Source organism: Vidua macroura, chromosome 6 (genome assembly GCF_024509145.1).
Source record: "Vidua macroura isolate BioBank_ID:100142 chromosome 6, ASM2450914v1, whole genome shotgun sequence".
Lineage (NCBI taxonomy): Eukaryota > Metazoa > Chordata > Aves > Passeriformes > Viduidae > Vidua > Vidua macroura.
In genome coordinates this window covers 56,552,872-56,570,003 of record NC_071576.1, presented here as the reverse complement: position 1 = coordinate 56,570,003, position 17,132 = coordinate 56,552,872, and the positions used below count along the sequence as shown (strand labels likewise).

The 17,132-nt window shown below is 56.2% G+C and overlaps 3 protein-coding genes across 5 annotated transcripts; 1 reads left to right on the top strand and 2 right to left on the bottom strand.

The window, feature by feature from the left end:
* Nucleotides 1-22: 22 nt before the first annotated feature.
* Nucleotides 23-5,290, bottom strand: SIRT3 (sirtuin 3). Of its 3 annotated transcripts, none has more exons than XM_053979284.1 (8): nucleotides 5,195-5,290; nucleotides 4,924-5,029; nucleotides 3,501-3,692; nucleotides 2,985-3,217; nucleotides 2,767-2,867; nucleotides 2,356-2,517; nucleotides 1,814-2,023; nucleotides 23-531 (listed from the first exon to the last, which is right to left on the bottom strand). In XM_053979284.1, the coding sequence occupies exons 3-8, from the start codon at nucleotides 3,545-3,547 to the stop codon at nucleotides 511-513; spliced, it is 774 nt and encodes a 257-aa protein (XP_053835259.1). In that variant the 5' UTR covers nucleotides 3,548-3,692; nucleotides 4,924-5,029; nucleotides 5,195-5,290; the 3' UTR covers nucleotides 23-510. The 3 variants fall into 3 exon arrangements, with proteins under 3 accessions (XP_053835259.1, XP_053835257.1, XP_053835258.1); XM_053979282.1 differs by lacking the exon at nucleotides 5,195-5,290 and adding an exon at nucleotides 5,100-5,182; XM_053979283.1 differs by lacking the exons at nucleotides 2,356-2,517; nucleotides 5,195-5,290 and adding an exon at nucleotides 5,100-5,182.
* A 74-nt stretch (nucleotides 5,291-5,364) lies between these two features.
* PSMD13 (proteasome 26S subunit, non-ATPase 13) lies at nucleotides 5,365-12,463 on the top strand. The gene is made up of 13 exons (XM_053980647.1): nucleotides 5,365-5,583; nucleotides 5,848-5,926; nucleotides 6,543-6,577; nucleotides 6,654-6,709; nucleotides 7,059-7,102; nucleotides 7,300-7,386; nucleotides 7,931-8,102; nucleotides 8,607-8,686; nucleotides 8,770-8,895; nucleotides 9,389-9,451; nucleotides 10,152-10,232; nucleotides 10,911-11,027; nucleotides 11,759-12,463. The coding sequence occupies exons 1-13, from the start codon at nucleotides 5,489-5,491 to the stop codon at nucleotides 11,852-11,854; spliced, it is 1,131 nt and encodes a 376-aa protein (XP_053836622.1). The 5' UTR covers nucleotides 5,365-5,488; the 3' UTR covers nucleotides 11,855-12,463.
* Nucleotides 12,464-13,697: 1,234 nt separating this feature from the next.
* On the bottom strand, nucleotides 13,698-16,801 carry LOC128808963 (cytochrome c oxidase subunit 8B, mitochondrial-like). The gene is made up of 3 exons (XM_053980648.1): nucleotides 16,110-16,801; nucleotides 14,887-15,036; nucleotides 13,698-13,919 (listed from the first exon to the last, which is right to left on the bottom strand). Exons 1-3 carry the CDS (start codon nucleotides 16,137-16,139, stop codon nucleotides 13,821-13,823), a joined length of 279 nt encoding a protein of 92 aa, XP_053836623.1. The 5' UTR covers nucleotides 16,140-16,801; the 3' UTR covers nucleotides 13,698-13,820.
* Between the last annotated feature and the right edge of the window lie 331 nt (nucleotides 16,802-17,132).

Genomic DNA, 17,132 nt, shown 5'->3' with positions numbered 1-17,132 from the left:
ACTTTAGAGAAAACCCCTCAGGTGACATCCAGAAACGAATTGTCTCTTTATTATTAAATAATTAACACTCCAGTGATTCAAAAATTCCCCAGCAGCTTGAGCTGGAATGGGGGGCAGCTCCCCCCCCACCCCTGGCTTGTCCCCTGATTAGCAGAGATTTTATGGAAGACTAAACACAGCCTGCAGCAGCTGAGGATCATGGCCAAGGGAACAGTGGCTGGGGAGGAGCTGTGACAAGAACTGGATGCTCAGCGGGTGGAAGCTGGAAAACACTCTCCAGTCTGTCCTGGCCTGACCTTCATGGCATTCCAGCTCCTGCTCCACAGAACCAGTGCCTCTGAGGGGCTCTGGGATGGATGGCTTGGAAGGAAGGAGATCCAAACAGCCACTTACAGACACAGAGCTCGTTGGATGTGCTGGCACAAGCCCCCAGGCCCTCGGACACTTGCTGCTGACACTCATGGCTGGACATCCTCAAGTGATGTGCTGAGGGGTGACAGGAGCACCCTCCTACTTGTCCTTGGCATCCAGCTGGAAACAGAGACCACAGTGCTTGCCAGGGAGCATCCAACATTCCAGCCCCAGCACCATCCCCACAGAATCCTGGAATCCCAGGCTGGTTTGGCTTGGAAGGGAACTTAAAGCTCATCCAGTCCCACTCCTGGCCATGGACAGGGACACTTTCCACTAGTCCAGGTTGCTCCAAGCAACTGGTTTTCCTCCATCACAGTTGCACCAGCTTTATCCCTCAGGGACTCAGAGCAGCACAAACATCAAGCCAAGGGCTGGCTGGTCCCCAAAATGTTGGTACTGAAAAATCAAAAACCTAGCGAAAAGGTTAAGAATTCCTACTCATTCCTGCTGCATAATCTGGGGGAAGTAAGAACAACCTGGATGTTACAATTGGAATCTTGAAGCCAGATTTTACGAAGTCACGTTTGGACAATGTATGCCTAAAAAATACAGCTGTGTTTGATGTCAAATGTGGAAAAACCTCCCAGTGGTCTAAAGGAATGTAGTAATTAACATCAGCACTGAGCTCCAAGTAATTACAAACTTGTTCCCCTGCAATTTCTCACTCTTTGAAGATCCCAGAGGGTTGGAGATGTGAGAATGGTGGGGAAAAAAGTCAATTTAAGGATTCATCACTGCCAAATGGAGCAGGAGCAGGAACCCCACTCCCTGCCTGGCCACGGCAGCACTGGTTGGGTCTCAGCACACCTGGAGCCTCCCTTCCCTCTCTCTACTGCTTATTGCTCCAGAGGAACCTCTGGAAGTGGAAGCACAGCCATGAAGGGACTGTAGGGGCGAGAGTTTCCAGCCCCTCACAGCCACGGGAAGTGCTCCCTGTGGAACATCCCAGTTCTGTGTTGAGGCTCTGCTGCTTCACAGCCCAGCACTGCTGGCTAAGAGCATTTCCTGTCTGGTTACTCCCACCCCCTGGCATCTGCACCTCCAGCTACAGCTACAGGGTTTGCCTGAGAACAAATCACACACCAGGTGATGTAACTGGAAGCTTTTCAGTCCCTGAGAGGGTCACTGCTTTCAGCCCAAATCCTGTCCTTTTCCACGTTCCTAACTCGCCTGGGACTGGCAGATCCATGTCTTCCCACAGACATAGTCACAGCGCTCTGCCCTGGCACACTGGTTGTCTGGTTGTGAAACAGCACTCAGGTTTGGGTTGGAATGGGGTTTTTTTTGCACTTTTCTCTGCAATGTGACCCCAGCAAGCACAAACCCGCTCCCGTGCATAACTCCAGCACAGGGAACGCAGGGGCTGAGGGGGGAGCTGGGGGTCTGAGCCTCTTCCCACCTTCTCTTTCTCCTTCTGGATCAGTGTTTGCATCTCATCGTTCCAGCCCAGCAGCTCCACCAGCTTCTCGACGCCGCCGACCACGTCCCCGAGCTGGGCCACGTCGTTGTGGCGCTGCTGCCACGCGAAGGGGCCCACGAGCTCCCGGTTGATGAGCACCCGGGGCACGGAGCTGCGCACGGCTCCGGCCAGGCTGGCAAAGGGCTCCACCTGAGGGGGGAACCCAGGGGGCACAGGGACAGTCACCCTGCCAGGGGCACCAGTTCCCGGCACTCTCGGCTTGGAACCACTCAGCCACCCCTGCTCTGAACTGGTCACAGTGTCACCAGTTACCTGGTGGCTTTTCCTCAGCTCTCCAGGTGCCTAACTGGTTTCCAGAGGGTCTCTCAGAGCACATCCACCCTATTTCTTACTCTCCACCTCAAATTTCACCTCCCTAACCCATTTTCTCGCATTCTCTTAAGTCCTCTCTCCCCTCTGGAGTCCCTTCAGGCCCTGTTTTCCATGTGAGTTTTTCCCAGGGGTTTCCCTTATTCCCAGACCTCCAGGGATGTCCCGATGACGAAGAGCAGGTCTGCCATGGGGAAGTCAGTGAGGTGCAGGAGGAAGCGCTGTGGGAGCTGCTCTCCGAAGAACACGATGTCAGGCTTGACAACTCCGGTGCAGACAGGGCAATGAGGGATCCTGTCCCCCATGACATCTCCCTGAAGGGAGAGACCCCAAAACTGCCTGTCACAGGGACCCTGTCCCCCTGAAAGGAGAGGCCCCAAACCTGCCTGTCACAGGGGTTCAGAATCACTACATGTCCTCAGAGCAATGCCCAACCCCAAACCTCATCCCCTCCATAAACCTCTTGTCCCCAAGGGCAAAAGAACAGGTTTGGACCTGTCATTGCTGTAATAATTAATGCCTCCTTGTGTTAATTGTGTTGATGCCTGGCTGGGCCCACTCACCCTGAAGTCCTCTCCGGGGAAGTTCCTCTGACACACCGTGCAGGTGGCAGTGGCAAAGGTGCCATGGGCTTCCACCAGCCTGTCAGGAGGGATCCCAGCCGCTGCAATACAGAGTGTGGGAAAGGACTGAGCCAGAGCCTCCCTGTGTGCATCTCCCCAGTCCTGCTTCTTCCCTCAACTCCTGGTGCTGCTGCTGGAGATGGGAAGAGGGAGCTCACCTCTCTCCAGCCCGTCGATGTTCTGGGTGTAGAGGCGCAGGAGCAGCCCCTTGTTGTGCAGCAGCCGCAGGAAATAGTGGGCGGAATTGGGGCGGTAGTTGCCGGGATAGAGCTCCTTGGCCAGGGTGAAGAAGGGCTTGGGGTTAACGAAGAAATACCCGAGCTCAAAGATGGCCTCGGGGTAGGGGATGTCGTACTGCTCCAGGTTGCTGTACAGGCCGCTCCCGGGGGACCTGCAGGGACAGGGGGCAGCTGAGAGGGGCTGCAGTGGGACCTGGGCTGGAGACAGAATCCCAGGATCAATGAGGTTGGAAGAGACCTCCAAGACCATCAACCTGTCCAGCCTGTGATGCATCATCACCTTGTCAACAACAGCACTGAGTGTCCGGTCGTTCCTCGGACACCTCCAGGGATGGTGACTCCAGCACCTCCCTGGGCAGCCCCATCCAATGTTTAATCACCCTTTCCATGGACAAGAACTCAGCCCTCCAAGGACACAGAGGATGGAAGCATCACCTGAAGTCCGGGATGCCGCTGGGCGTGCTGATCCCGGCGCCGGCCATCACCACCACGCGCCGACATTCCTTCTTCCGGAGCAGCTCAGCCACGTCCTTCAAGGTGAGCTTCTGCTTCCCCTCATCACCTCCCCACCTGCCCAAAATGGCTTTGGCAGCTGTGCTCAGACAGAAGGGCCTGGAGCCTTGGATCCTGCTCAGCACAGGGGGAAGCACAGCACTGAGAGAACTGACAGTGACTTTGATTCAGGGGGGGAAAATCACCCAAAAATTCCACAGAAAGCTCTTCTCTGGGCAGGATTGTGCTCGGGCTTCACTAGGAGAAAGCTTGGCTGTTAGTCCAACCCAAACTCTGGAGCAGACATGTCCCTCAGCAATTCCTGATGTGGATCTAAAATACCAAATCACCAGTATTCCTGTAAGGGGGTATTTTTGGACAGGGATGGACACAAGGCTGGACCCACTGGGAATCACCAGTCTCAGTGTTGATTTACACTCCTCTGGGATCCAGGAGACCCTGCTGTGTCCTGAGTTCAACAAGTTTCTCTCAGGGTGATGTGTCACCCTGCCCAGGTGAGCACAGACACTGTCGCGTCCCTGTTCCCCCCTTGGTCTCTGTGTGTCCTTGTCCAAAGGAATCACAGCCCTGTGCCCAGCTGGGCTGGGAACAGCCATTATCATCTGGGAGCAGTCATTAGCAGTTCGGGAACACTCATTATCAGCAGGGAACAGCTTCTCCCAGAAAATTAGTGCTGCTGGAGCAGGGCATTGTGCACAGTCCAGACGAGGCATGGGGAGAGCCAGGAGAGCTTGGCAAGCCCAAGGAGCAAGGACAGAGCTGGAAGTGTTTCCAGGCCTCAGAGTGGTCAGCTCTGCCTTCCTTGGGATGTGACAGTTCCTTTGCAGGGACATGACATTGCTTGCCCAGGGATGCAACACTGCTCTGGCTTAGCCTGCTGTCACAGGGACGTGGCTCTGCCTTCCAAGGGATGTAACACTGCTTCCCTGGGATGTGTGACACTGACTTCCTAGGGAGGTGTCCTTGCTCTGCCTTTCCCTGCTGTCACAGAGATGTGGCTCTACTTTCCCAGGGATGTGACCCTGCCTTACCCTGCTGCCAGAGGGATGTGACAGTGCCTTCCCAGGGACGTGACACCGCACTGCCTTTCCCTGCTGTCACAAGGATACGGCTCTGCCCTGTCAGACCGGGTTCCCGGGGAGCTGGACTCACAGTCTTGGAAAAACACTGAGCTTTTCCCTGCTCTCCGGGCTCCCAGGCCAGCCCCGGCTCCCAGAGCGCTATCCCTGCTTAGACGGGGACGGGACATCCTCCATCACGGGAGCACATCCCATCCCAGAACCGATTCCCATGCTCCCCTTCCCGCAGGGATGCTCCAGCCCCCAGCCGGGCATTCCCCACCTACCTCCCGGCTCCGCCGCCGGCCAGCCCTTTCCCGTCCCCGCCGCCCCGGGCGGCCCGTGCCGCGCTGCCGCCATGGCAGGGCCCGCGCTCCCACAGGCTCCTCCAGGCTGCAAGAGAGCAGAGCGGTGCTGGGGGCGGCCCGGGGGTCCCGGGGCTCCCGCCGCCCCCGGCGCTCACCGGCCGCCAGCAGCGCCCGCGCCCCGCGCTCCATCGCCGCTACCGCACTGCCGCGAGCGCGCGCGCCCGCGCTCCCGCCACCCGCCGCCGCTCACCCCGCCCGGGGTCGGTCCGGCGGTGCGGGCGCGGGGAGAGGCGGCGGGGGAAGGCCCGGGGGTTGGCGGCGCGGCGGCGTTGCCGCGGCGACCGCGGGGCGCGGCGGGACAGGCGCGAAGCGAGTGCGCGGCGGCGGCGGGCGCGGGGCGTTACGGTACCCGGCGTGCCCCGCGCGGCCGGAAGTGAGTGCGCACGGCGGGGACGGCGCGGCCTCCTCGCTCCGGTCCCGTCCGGCCCCGTCCCGGTCCCGGCCCCGGTCCCGGCTCCGTCCGGGCCCCGCCGCCGCCGCCGCCATGAAGGACGTGCCGGGCTTCCTGCAGCAGAGCCAGAGCGCGGGGCCGGGCCAGGCCGCCGTGTGGCACCGCCTCGAGGAGCTCTACAACAAGAAGTGAGCGGGGACGGGGTGCGGGGGGATCGCCCGCCCCGGGTCCCGGAGCCCAGCGCGGCCGGGCCCGCCCGGCTGAGGAGCCCGGCTGGGCCCGCATCCCGTTAGTCGCCCGGGAGGTGACTCGGCGGTGTTTGCCCCTGTCAGGGGGTCCCAGCCCCCTCGGGTCGCCCCCGATCCGCGCCCTCGTCAGCCCCTGCTCGGCACGTCCCGGGCTGTGGCACGGTTTGGCGGCGTTGGGCTCACGGGGCTGTTCTGTGTCCCCAGGCTGTGGCACCAGCTCACTCTGCAGGTGCTGGACTTCGTGCAGGACCCCTGCTTCGCCCAGGGAGATGGGCTCATCAAGGTGAGCGGACTCTTCCCAGCTTTCCGGGCTTTTTGTACCAGGAAGAACTCAGCCTGCGGACTCTCTCTTTCCTAATTCTCTTGGAGGATTACTGACCTGGGTGGGCTCAGCTCCTGGGGTGTTTGCACTGGTGACAGTGTGCAAATTCCACTAAAGTTAAATGTCTTGAGTTCAGAATCTTCACGGTGATTCTTTACTTCACTTAGCTAAAATTTTTATGTTTAGGAGTTGCAGGGAGATTTTTTTTTTCCATTCCATATTTTAGCAAGAGGTTTGCAAGTGTGGGATGGGTGTTCACTGGAAGAAGCTTATCGGGATACAGTTAGATAAAACGAGCAGTTCTGGGTTCTGAACAGTGCTGGAATTTCTGTATGGGATGCCCTATTTTCTGGAAAAAATCATAGGATTTAGGGATTTGAATGGTGTGGGCTGGAAGAGACCTCGAGGATCATGTTCCACCCTCCCTGGAAGGGACACTTTCCACTAGCCCAGGGCTCAGAGCCCTGTCCAGCAATTCCAGGGATGTTCAAATGAGCTGGAATAGAGAGGAAACATGGTGAGGAGCTCTGAACCGGGGTGTCCTTTGCCATGAGCGTCCCTGTCCTTGTCCCTGCAGCTCTACGAGAACTTCATCAGCGAGTTTGAGCACAGGTGAGTTACTGGGAGGGCTTGGGGGTCACCTGGGGGGCTTGGGGGACCCGTGCTGACTCTGAGCTGCTCCCTGCAGGGTGAACCCCCTGTCCCTGGTGGAGATTATCCTGCACGTGGTGCGGCAGATGACAGGTGCGTGTCCTCCCCTCTTCCCTGTCCTGTTGTGACCCCTGGAACGTGGCCAGGGATGGGTCAGTCTTGGATGGGAAGTTGTTGTGATTCTGCTGCGTCGGGAAGGGAAAGTGCTGGCTTACAAAGCTTAAGGTATTGTTGATTCCTGGAGTAGGAAGTCCACAGCTTCCCTGGAGAGGTGGTTGGTGAGGAAAAGCCCAGCTTACCTGGCAGCAGCTGCTGCAGGCTGAGGGTTCACCATGGAAAACCCATATTCCAGCCATCAGGAATCCTGTCAGAGGTGGCTTGGTAGGCGAGATTTAGCTCCATGAGAGCTGCTCATTTAAATCTGTTTTTCCCTCTACTCCAGATCCCAATGTGGCCCTGACTTTTCTGGAGAAGACCCGGGAAAAGGTATGTTGGAAGTTGCTCTTGGTCAGTTTTGCCTCTGAGCAGGCCAAGAGTCACTGGCATGTGTGTCACCTGTGCTGGAGAGCAGCACCTTTCCGCAGGGATTTGAATGCAGGAATATGGTCACAAGTGGCATTTGTCCAGCCCCTGGAGCACACCTGGCTGCAGGTGACACTGAACAGGTCCCTTTGTCCCTGCAGGTGAAGAGCAGCGACGAGGCCGTGATCCTGTGCAAAACAGCCATCGGGGCCCTCAAGCTCAACATCGGGGACCTGCAGGTCACCAAGGTGAGGGGTGGCCTGGGATGGGGAGTTTTGGGGTGCTGTGACATTCCTTGGTTATTCCAGCTCCCAGCCCTGAGGAGCCTTTGAGCTTGCCAGGACGTGGGAGCTGCTCATGGTGACCTGTGGTGTTGTTGCCTGAGTGAAGCACGTGGGGTTTGTCATCCTAGGCTGGTTTTAAAACCATCTATTAAACCCAAAAATTTTTCAGGCAGGGCAGTTTTGGTTCTCTTAGAGCAAATGCAGAGGGATGGGTTTGGGTGATGGAATCCTGGAATGGTTTGGGTTGGAAGGGATCTTGAAGATCACCCAGTCATGGGCAGGGGCACCTTCCACTAGCCCAGGTTGCTCTACCCTGGCCTTGGACACTGCCAGGGATGGGGCAGCCACAGCTTCTCTGGGAAACCTGTGCCTGGGCCTCAGCACCCTCACAGGGAAGGGTGTGGGAGCGATGGTGGCTTTGCCCGGGATGTCACCGGGGATCCCTTGGGAAGGCTGCCATCCTCAGAGCTGGGAGTTGTAACAGCCAGGTCTTGTCCTTCCTTCCCAGGAGACCATCGAGGAGGTGGAGGAGATGCTGAACACCCTGCCCGGGGTGACATCAGTGCACAGCCGCTTCTACGACCTCTCCAGCAAGTACTACCAGACCGTGGGGAACCACGCCGCCTACTACAAGGATGCACTGCGCTTCCTGGGCTGCATCGAGGTCAAGGACCTGCCAGGTAACTCCTGTCCAGGGCAAATCCCACCTTCCATGCTCTGCTTCATCCCCCCAACCCAAATAAGTGCCCTGGCTGAGGTTTTCCCTCCGTTTCATTTTGGCCGTGCTGTGGTGGATCTGAGGTCTGGCTGGACTGAGGAGTGATCCCCGAGGACCTGCTCCTGAGTTGTACTGGGAGGAAAAGGGGCAATGCCCCTGCCAGAAGGACAAGTTTGTTCCAATTCCCAAAAATCTTCACTCTGGATTCAAAAAGCAGCCCTTTTGTGCTGTGGTTACTGCAGGCTCCTGATTTCAGGCACCATGGGGGAAGATGAGGGCTGGGAATAGTTTAATGTAGGTGAGGGATGGCTTGATGGAGCTTAAAGTGGTGCTTTATCCAAATTATTTTTGGCTTGGGTTTTGTCGTCATCCCAATTATTTTTGGTTAGGGTGTTTTTTATCCCTAGTGGTTTTGGTTTGGGTATTTTTTCATCCAAATTATTTTTGGTTTGTTTTTTTCTTCCAGTATCAGAGCAGCAGGAGAGAGCCTTCACCCTGGGGCTGGCCGGGCTGCTGGGAGAAGGTGTCTACAACTTTGGGGAGCTGGTGAGTACTGCCACATCCCTTCATCCCTGGAGCCCCAGGAGCTGGTTTTCCCCTGCTGACACCTTCCTGCCTGTCCCCTGCAGCTGATGCACCCCGTGCTGGAGTCCCTGCGCAGCACAGACCGGCAGTGGCTCATTGACACCCTCTTCGCCTTCAACAGCGGCAACGTGGAGACCTTCCAGGCCCTCAAGTCGGCCTGGGGGCAGCAGGTGAGGGCTCTGGGACTGCTGAAGGCCCAGGCTTGGGATTTCCACCTGACACTTGGAGTCTGTGGACTTCTTCTTAATCAGCTTTGTCTCATTCATGGCTCTGGAGCACTGGTACAATTCTGATCGGAGCCTAGGAGTGGTTATTCCATCTTGATACACATAATTAGTTTTCTTTTGGCTTCCCCCTGGAGTTCTTCCAGTGGAAAACAGTGGTTTTCCTTCCTGTTCTGGGAAGTGTGGGAGGAAACAGTGATGCTGGATGTTACCTGCACTGGCTACACCAGGAATCACTGGCATAGCAAGGGATTTGTGAGTTCACTGGCACTTGGACTGTTTTCTGGAGCCATTCCTGGCTGGTGGGTGGGCTGTGGTGACTTCCTTCCTCCTAAATTAACCCTCCCCGGGATTTATTCCTGTATGTAAAGCTGTTCTGCCCCAGGATGGGGAGAAAATGTAATCCTGACCTGATTTGGTGCATTTTTCCCCCTCACAGCCCGACCTGGCTGCAAATGAAGCGCTCCTGCTGCAGAAGATCCAGCTGTTGTGTCTCATGGAGGTGAGTTGGGATGTGCTCAGTGTGTCTGGTCACTCACCTACAGGAACTCCTGGATACAGAAATTTCAGTGTGGATTTGACCTGTAGATGGAGCCACAGGCAGGTGCTATGAGGGAAAACACCTCGTGCTGGGCTGCTTGTCCCTAGGTCCAGAGGGGCTCTTGGGTGGAGTGCCACGACACGGGGAAGTGGCTTCTCTGACAGAAGGTGGGATATTGGGAAGAATATCTTCCCTCTGGGGGTGGTGAGGCCCTGGCACAGGCTGGCCAGAGAAGCTGTGACTATCCCATCCCTGGAAGTGTCCAAGACCAGGCTGGACAGGGCTTGGAGGAACCTGGGGTAGTGGAAGATGTTCATTCTGTGATATGGAGGAGGGGAGAGCAATCCTTCAGGGATGGTGTCTGCAGTATGTTCCAGGACAAAAGAAGACTTTAGAACACAGTTCAACATCTTTGTTTCCCAAGGACTGAGGGTCCTTTCCCTGATGGATAATCTGAAACAGTCCCTTCCTGTCACTGAAAGGCTCTGTTTTCACCATACCCGTGTAAAACATTCTTGTTTGACTTATTTTGATTAAGTATGAGGAATGCAGTTGCCTGTGCAGAGTGAGACTGGGCAGAGCAGCTTGGGGGAGGCTCTGAGCTGTGGGAATCCCTGAAACCCTGTGGGGGTTGTTTTTTTGGTTTGTTCCCTGGATCCAGATGACTTTCACCCGCCCAGCCAACCACCGCCAGCTCACCTTCGAGGAGATTGCCAAGAGTGCCAAAGTCACCGTCAACGAGGTGAGTTTGGGGTTAGACACCCTTGGTAATATCCAGGTTCTGGAGCTCTGAGAGTGCCTGGATAGACCTGAACCACACAGAATCCCAGAATCATTTAGGCTGGAAAAAAGCTCCGAGATCATAGAGTCCAACCTGTGCCCAAATGAGCCACATCCAGTCATTCCTTTGACACCTCTAGGGATGGGGACTTCAACACCTCCCTGGGTAGCCCCTTCCAATGTCTGACAGCCCTTCCCATGAAGAAACTCTTCCTGATTTTCCACCTGAACCTCCCCTGGTGCATCTTGAGGCTGTTTCCTCTTGTCCTGTTACTTGGTCCCTGGGAGAAGAGACCAACTCCCACCTGCTGCTTGGGGACAGTTGGGCTCTTTTGGCTTTTTCCAATTGCCTTGTTCTTCCTTGGATTTCAGAGAAAAGAAAATAACTCTACTTTTTTTTTAGGGGAAAAAGAACTAAAAAAACCCTAAAATTCAGTTTTAGGGAAAAGTTTTAGGGAGAAAAACTCCTCTTTGCCGAGGTGCTGAGTCTCAAGGCAGTTCTGTCACCTGAAAGGGGACAGCTGTGAGAGCTGCTGCCCTGGATTCTGAGGGGCTCTCACATGAAGATGCCAAGTTTTATTCATCTCAAGGGGAAAATGGGGTGATCTGGGTCATTTCCCAGGACTCTCTGTGTCCCCAGGTGGAGCTGCTGGTGATGAAGGCTCTCTCAGTGGGGCTGGTGAAGGGCAGCATCGACGAGGTGGACAAGAGGGTGCACATGACGTGGGTGCAGCCACGGGTGCTGGACCTGCAGCAGGTAATGGCCACCAGCTCCAGCTGGGCCAGGGAGAGGTGACCTGGGAGTGACACTAGAGCCAGGATTAGTCATGGCTTGGGAATGAGCCTCCTTGGGGGCTTTGCTTTGCCCCCGGGGTGTTTAACCCAGAAACCTTCCAGGACGTGGGACAGGACAGGGCTGGCATGTCCCTTGTGAAAGCCACACAAGCATCATGGAACACAGAAGCCATGGCTGTGTTTTCCAGAAGAATCCAGGCCTCATTCCTAAATGCATGAAACAACCTCTGGGAGTTTCAGGGATGTAGGAGGCACATTCCTCTTAGGAAGAGAGAAGTCCAAGATACAGTGGAGCTGTTGAGCTTCTCAAGTTCATCCTTGTAACACTTAAGGAGACTGTGCAGGGTGTCTTTACCTTCAAACCCAAAATTCAGTGCCTGGAATTCCAGCTGCAGACAATTCCTTTGGTGCATTTCAGTTTAGCCCAGCTGGTAGAAGCTGTTAATCCCAGAGTCTCAGGATGGTTTGGGTTGGGAGGGACCTTAAAGCCCATCCGTGGGCAGGGACACCTTCCACTAGAGCAGGTTGTTCCAAGCCCCATCCAACCTGGCCTGAAACACTTCCAGGGATGGGGCATCTCCCTGTCTCAGTGTGTGGGGCTCTGAGGGATGGTGTGAACTCTCAGGTGTGAGAAGGAGCCTGTGGGCATTCCCAGGAGCTGAGGCACTCTGTCCCTGTGGCCTTGCCTTGCAGATCAAGGGGATGAAGGATCGCCTGGAGTTCTGGTGCACGGACGTGCGGAGCATGGAGATGCTGGTGGAGCACCAAGCCCATGACATCCTGACATAGAGGAGAGAGTGATTCCTGCTGCTCCTGAGGCTGGCAGCACTCAGAGCACTGACTGTACTGAATCCATGGAGGGGTGGGTGGGCAGAGCAGGAGCAGGAGCAGCCTGGGATGTGGCGAGCAGGAGGACGAGGACGTGGCCTTTGGCTGTGTGACCCTTTGGTGCTCGAGCCAAGCTTTCCCTGTGCTGGCACGAGTGACTCTGATCCCTGATTCCAGAGCTCTGTCCTGGGGGGATGGATCACTCCTGATGCCTCCTGCCTCCAGCTGCTGCAGGAGGGTGGGATCCTAGTGCAGGATCCAAGGGGTCTTGGCCTTAGGGGACACAGCCTGTCCTGCTGCCCTCTCCCCCTGCCCCTGCAGCAGCCTGAGGCAGCATTCCCCAAATCTTCTTCCCCAAATCCTCTTCCTCCCCATAGCCCTGCTTCCCTCTGCCCCTCCTCATCTGCAGCAGAGGGAGTGTTTGCTCCATCCAAGGGTTTTCCCGGGATTACTGGTTAGTGGGTGTGTGCGTACACTTGAGGGGGTGGGTGTCTTTCACCAATGCTTTGTGCTCAGGTGAGGTGCAGTGGCATTGCCAGAATAAACGTCTCTGCCTTCCCTTTTTGGGAATTCTGTGTCATCTCCGTCCCTGGCAGCTGAGCTGCTGATGATTCCTTTAAAAATGTGTTTCCATGGTCAGGCCTTGCCACTCCTGGCATTCAGGAGCTTTCCTCACCAGTTTGGTTCTCTGGTGTCATTAGCAAATGGCACTGCTGGAATTTTTGTACTTTTCCTTCTTTTTATGCCTTGACTGAGGGTGTTAATCCAGCAAGAGAAAGAAGGTAGCATGTGGCTGATGCCAGACTGGTGCAGAGATGCCTCACACAAGGGAGACAAACTTTGGAAAACAGGACAAAATGGAATTGCTGGAGTCTGTACCTGCTCGCCCTCCTCCTGGTGCTCTCCAGGCCCTTCTGGCTGAAATTCCCTCCTGGATGGGGGTGGTTCAGTGGCCAGTGCCTGCCTCTTCCCTTGATTTGACTTGCCCAATTCTTGCTGGATCCTGTCTTCCAAGGCTTGCTCCTGGTGCCACTTTTACTGACTTCAGGAGAGCGTGTGGAAGAAGTAGGTGTTCCAATCAGGAATATATTCCCTTTATTTCATAGCTGCAGACAGGTGAAGGCTTAAAGGAGCGCAGTCTCCTTCCCAGTGCCATGTCAGATCTCATCCTCATTCCCAGGGCTGTCACTACACCTTAGGGACCAAAGGAAACTCCACTGGAGTCACTGAGGTGTGGGGCTGCTGCTGCTTGAGATCAGCATCCAAAGTCTGGAATGTCACTGCAGGAAGCAGTACCAGCTTCTCCCAGAGCACAGCTCCCATGCTGTGGGAGCACTCTCCTGGCTGTGAAGCTCTGAGCAGCTCCTGGGAATGAGGGTCAGATCTGCAGAACCGTGACAGCTCCAAGAGGCTTTTCCAAGACACCTGGAAGTACCCCTTGCTACCCAAACCTTCCATGTGCTGGCTGCTTCCCTGGCACAGGTAATTTGGGATGTGGTGGCTGGAGAGGCCCTTCCTGTGGGGCAGGGAGAGGGCAGGCGTGCAGCCCCCACCCCGTGGCACCCTTTTAATGTCATTCCCAGCCTTTGGGTGTTTTCCTGCCAGGAATTTACCTTGGAATGCCTTCCTTGCTTGTGCTGTGAGAGGTGACTGAGTGCACACAATGCTGCAGCCGGTAGAAGCTCCAGAGGGAATGTGCCTTCCCATTGGGACCTGCTGGCAGCCCTTGAGGGAATGCTGCCATCAGGGCAGCGGGCACAGATCCAGTTTGTTCCCTACAGGATGGAGCAAACCCAGTGAAGCCTTGTTGAATGCAAAGGTGGATTTTAATGAGCAGGCTCGGGGGGTTCCATCCCGGCGAGGCTCTGTCCCGAGGCCTCTTCCCTCGGGATGCTCTCAGCAGGGAGCAGGCTGCTCCTGCCCCTCCTCACTCAGGCCTGCTCCTGTAGTTGTAGATGTTGCTCAGGACCCAGGCTGTGGGCAGCAGGAAGGACGAGAACATCAGGGTGAGGGCAATGGCTTGTTCCTGAGGGGGACAAGGAGCAGGAATCAGAGGGATGGCTGCACCACAGCCATGGCACACAGAGCTCCCGGCATGGCTCTGCTACTGCTGCCATCCAACACCGTGCCCTGCTTGCCTCCCTGTGCTCTTCCCAGTCCTTGGTACCCGCCCTGGGGCTGTGGAGGGAGGTTTGGTGGCAGTGGATGGAGCTGGTGCTCTCCAGGTTTGTTCCTCTGGGACACTGGAGCAGTGTTTGACCTTGAGGCTGTGGCTGGGGCCTGCAGTGTTCCTGACTTTCAGGTGACTTTGGGATGGGAATTGCAGCCAGCAGCAGCCCCTCATTTCCCCAGTGCAACCAGGATAGCATTAACCTCCCACACTGGCACCTTCCTTTGATTTATTTGCCTGGAAAAAGCCTCTCCAGGCTCCTGCACCTCCTTTGTTGAAGACCTTGGAAAGGCAGCGGAGGGAAAACCCCAAATAAAGGGGTGGAGGGAGAATCAGACACGATTTTGGGGGAAAACTCCTTTTTCCCAGCTTGTTTCACCCAGCCCGGGAGGGTCTGGTTTGGGGGGGACTGTCCCCACGGGGGGAGTGTCAGAGGGACCTTGGGCTCTGCGGTGACAGCAGCCCCCGTGGGGACACCCCTTTGAGGTGGCTGTCCCAGGATAGGGGGCAGGGTCTGGGTCTGGACCTGAGGGACCACCGGTGTCACTGCTGCCCCTTGCCCTGGGCTGCACGGACCCCCAAACCTCGAAGGTTAAAAAAGGGGCTGAAAGGACAAAATCAAATGGAAGCAGGAGCCAGCAAGGGGGGGAGCAGGACATGGACACCATGGGGGTGTGGGCTGGAACCTGAGGGCACATTCCTTCTTTTCCTCCCCCTCCCCTTTTGCTTCCACCCCCTTCCAAAACAATTTGGCCCTGACACAGAGGGTTTGGGCCCCTCCAACCGGGCTGTTCCCACTTTTTCAGTCCCCCAGGATACTCACACCGGCAGAGAGTGGGTGCTCAGCGGGGTGGGAGCGGATCTGTGCCTGGGGGACCCGGCTGATCCTGAGTGCAGCTGCCAGGAGCTGGGAGCCCCTCTGGAAACCCCTCATGGCGCTCTCAGGGCGATCCCGCTGCTCCTCGCTCTGCAGCTGCCCAGCTTGTCACTGTCACTGCTGCCTGCCACCACCCCCTGCCACTCCTTGGCACAGCCCCAGGGGCGCAGGGAGGAACAGCCTGACACAGACAGGTTTTCTCAAATTGCTCTCTGCTTAATTTTTCTTTCCTTAATTGTTTTGAGATTTTTTTTTTTCCCTCAGCACTGCCCAGGACTCTGAGACCAAAAACTGTCCCCAGCCAGCACAGGGGGACACTGAGATGTTCTGCTGGAGAGCAGAGACCTCTTCTTGGATGGGGCATTTTCCCTCGGAGCAAAACTCCCCTTGGAGCAGAACTTCTTTCTCCTTGGACCTCCTTTTCTGTAGGCTTTTATAAACTTTATAATACTCAATGCACCATTCAGTGAGAAAGGACTTTCTGGAAAGGGCTATTTCCAAATTCCTCTGATAAGGGAAAGGAAATGGGATGCCGGCGACTGGGATCAGCTGGGGAAGGAACTGCTTGTCCCTGTGTGCTGGTGGTTGCTGGAGGGGGATTCCAGTGCCCCAGAATGGATGCCCACTCTCCAGAGGATGGATATTCCTGCCCTTGCCATGGACTTAGTCTCTGCTGGAATCAGTAGCTGGTTGTGAGAAACCAACCAAAGGGGAAATGAATCCTGCTGGGGCCCAGGTGGGATTAGACCCTGGAATACCAAAGGAATAGAGCTGGGAGCAAGTGTTACTGCTCGGGCTCTGCCCTTTGTCAGGGTGTCCCCAAGGCGTCCCTGGGGCATTGGCAGATGCAGGACTGACCCAGCCAGCCTCCATGGGGGCTTTTCCATGGATTTACAGTGGAGGAGAGATGTGTTATGCCAATCCTGTAAATGCTGGATCAGGCAATAAAATAATCCCGGTGAACACCGGGGCCAGGGGCTCGAAGTGCACCTGGCTGCAGCTCCAGCCCTGGATCCCTGACCCACCAGGATGGGGCCAGCTGGAAGAGGCTTGGAAAGGCATGCCAGAGCCAAAGTCCAGATGGAATTTTTGTCCTCTCTGGAAAGAGGCGAGGGGAAGGGTCAGAGCGTGGCTGGGAACACGGGAGGTCAATGGGGTGTGCTGCTAACCTGGCTCAATGCCAGCGGCTTTGGGATCATAACTCATCCAGCTTGGTTTTCCTCTTTCAGTTCCTCCTTCCCAGGCACGGGGCAGCCCCGGGACTGCCGTGCTCCCTCTGCAGGCACTCAGCTCCCCTCCACACCTGTGTGTCCCGGATCATTTTTCCAACTATTTCTTTTTAAGGAGACGAAAGAAAAAAGCGATTTCCTTCCTTCTTTCTCGGTTGGGCAACTTCCGTCCTTCCCTGGAGCAGCCTCTCCGCCTGCACAGGCTCAGCCCGGCCTCGGGACAGAAGGCAAGACCCACCTCCTCCCTTCCGCACCCTGGGGCTTGGGCTGGGTCGGGATTTTTCACTTTCCCGAAGGCAGGATTTTCCTCACAGTTCAGTCTCAGTGAGGAAACCGAGCTGAGCTTGAGCTTTCCTGCATCCGGCTACTGTCAGGGAGGGATTTGGGGGCTGGGCACCCTCCTTGCCCCTGTGTCACCCCGGCTGGATTGCCAGCTCCGCTCAGAGTCTCTCAGAGCCTCATTTCGTCATTCCTGTGTTTTTCCTGTGCCCGGCATTGCCAGGAGCCAGCTGCAGCTGCCTTCTGTCAGGGGCTGCTTAAGCATGTCTATATCTGTACATGTCTTTAGTTTGTCATTATATGTATATTTGTACATGACACATAAATATAGTTTTATGTATAAAAAGCGGAATAAAAAGGTCCTGCCCCAGGAGGCTGAGCTGGAGATGTGGGATTGAGGGGGAACTGAGGGGTGCAGTGAGCTGGGAGAGGGGGAAGTATCAGGAACTTTTCAAAGTGTCACGGAACAGCACTTGGAGGAAGAGGAGGCCAGCTGGGGAAGGTGGCTGTGTGTGTTGGGAGAAACTGGTGCAACTCCATCCCACAGCAGAAGAGGAAGAGGAAGGAGGATGAGAAGTGATGAAGCCCATGAGCTGTCAGGATTTGGGACAGCTGGAGATGGGGTGAAGGGGCAGAAGGGATGCACCCCGGGGCTGGGAGGAAGCTGGGATGGGGGAAAACTGC

What these genes read in the sequence shown, in the direction of transcription:
- SIRT3 (XM_053979282.1), bottom strand. Translation starts at nt 5,133, where the DNA reads ATGGAGCGCGGGGCGCGGGCGCTGCTGGCGGCCG. An exon ending in AGCGGCATCCCGGACTTCAG is followed by an intron (nt 3,218 to 3,500) that starts GTGATGCTTCCA and finishes CTGTCCCTGCAG; the next exon opens with GTCCCCCGGGAGCGGCCTGT. An exon ending in TCCCCGGAGAGGACTTCAGG is followed by an intron (nt 2,518 to 2,766) that starts GTGAGTGGGCCC and finishes CTCTCCCTTCAG; the next exon opens with GGAGATGTCATGGGGGACAG.
- PSMD13 (XM_053980647.1), top strand. Translation starts at nt 5,489, where the DNA reads ATGAAGGACGTGCCGGGCTTCCTGCAGCAGAGCCAGAGCGCGGGGCCG. An exon ending in CGTGGTGCGGCAGATGACAG is followed by an intron (nt 6,710 to 7,058) that starts GTGCGTGTCCTC and finishes CCTCTACTCCAG; the next exon opens with ATCCCAATGTGGCCCTGACT. An exon ending in GGGACCTGCAGGTCACCAAG is followed by an intron (nt 7,387 to 7,930) that starts GTGAGGGGTGGC and finishes CTTCCTTCCCAG; the next exon opens with GAGACCATCGAGGAGGTGGA.
- LOC128808963 (XM_053980648.1), bottom strand. Translation starts at nt 16,139, where the DNA reads ATGATCCCAAAGCCGCTGGCATTGAGCCAG. An exon ending in AGCCGCTGGCATTGAGCCAG is followed by an intron (nt 15,037 to 16,109) that starts GTTAGCAGCACA and finishes CAAGCTGGGCAG; the next exon opens with CTGCAGAGCGAGGAGCAGCG. An exon ending in AGCACCCACTCTCTGCCGGT is followed by an intron (nt 13,920 to 14,886) that starts GTGAGTATCCTG and finishes TGTCCCCCTCAG; the next exon opens with GAACAAGCCATTGCCCTCAC.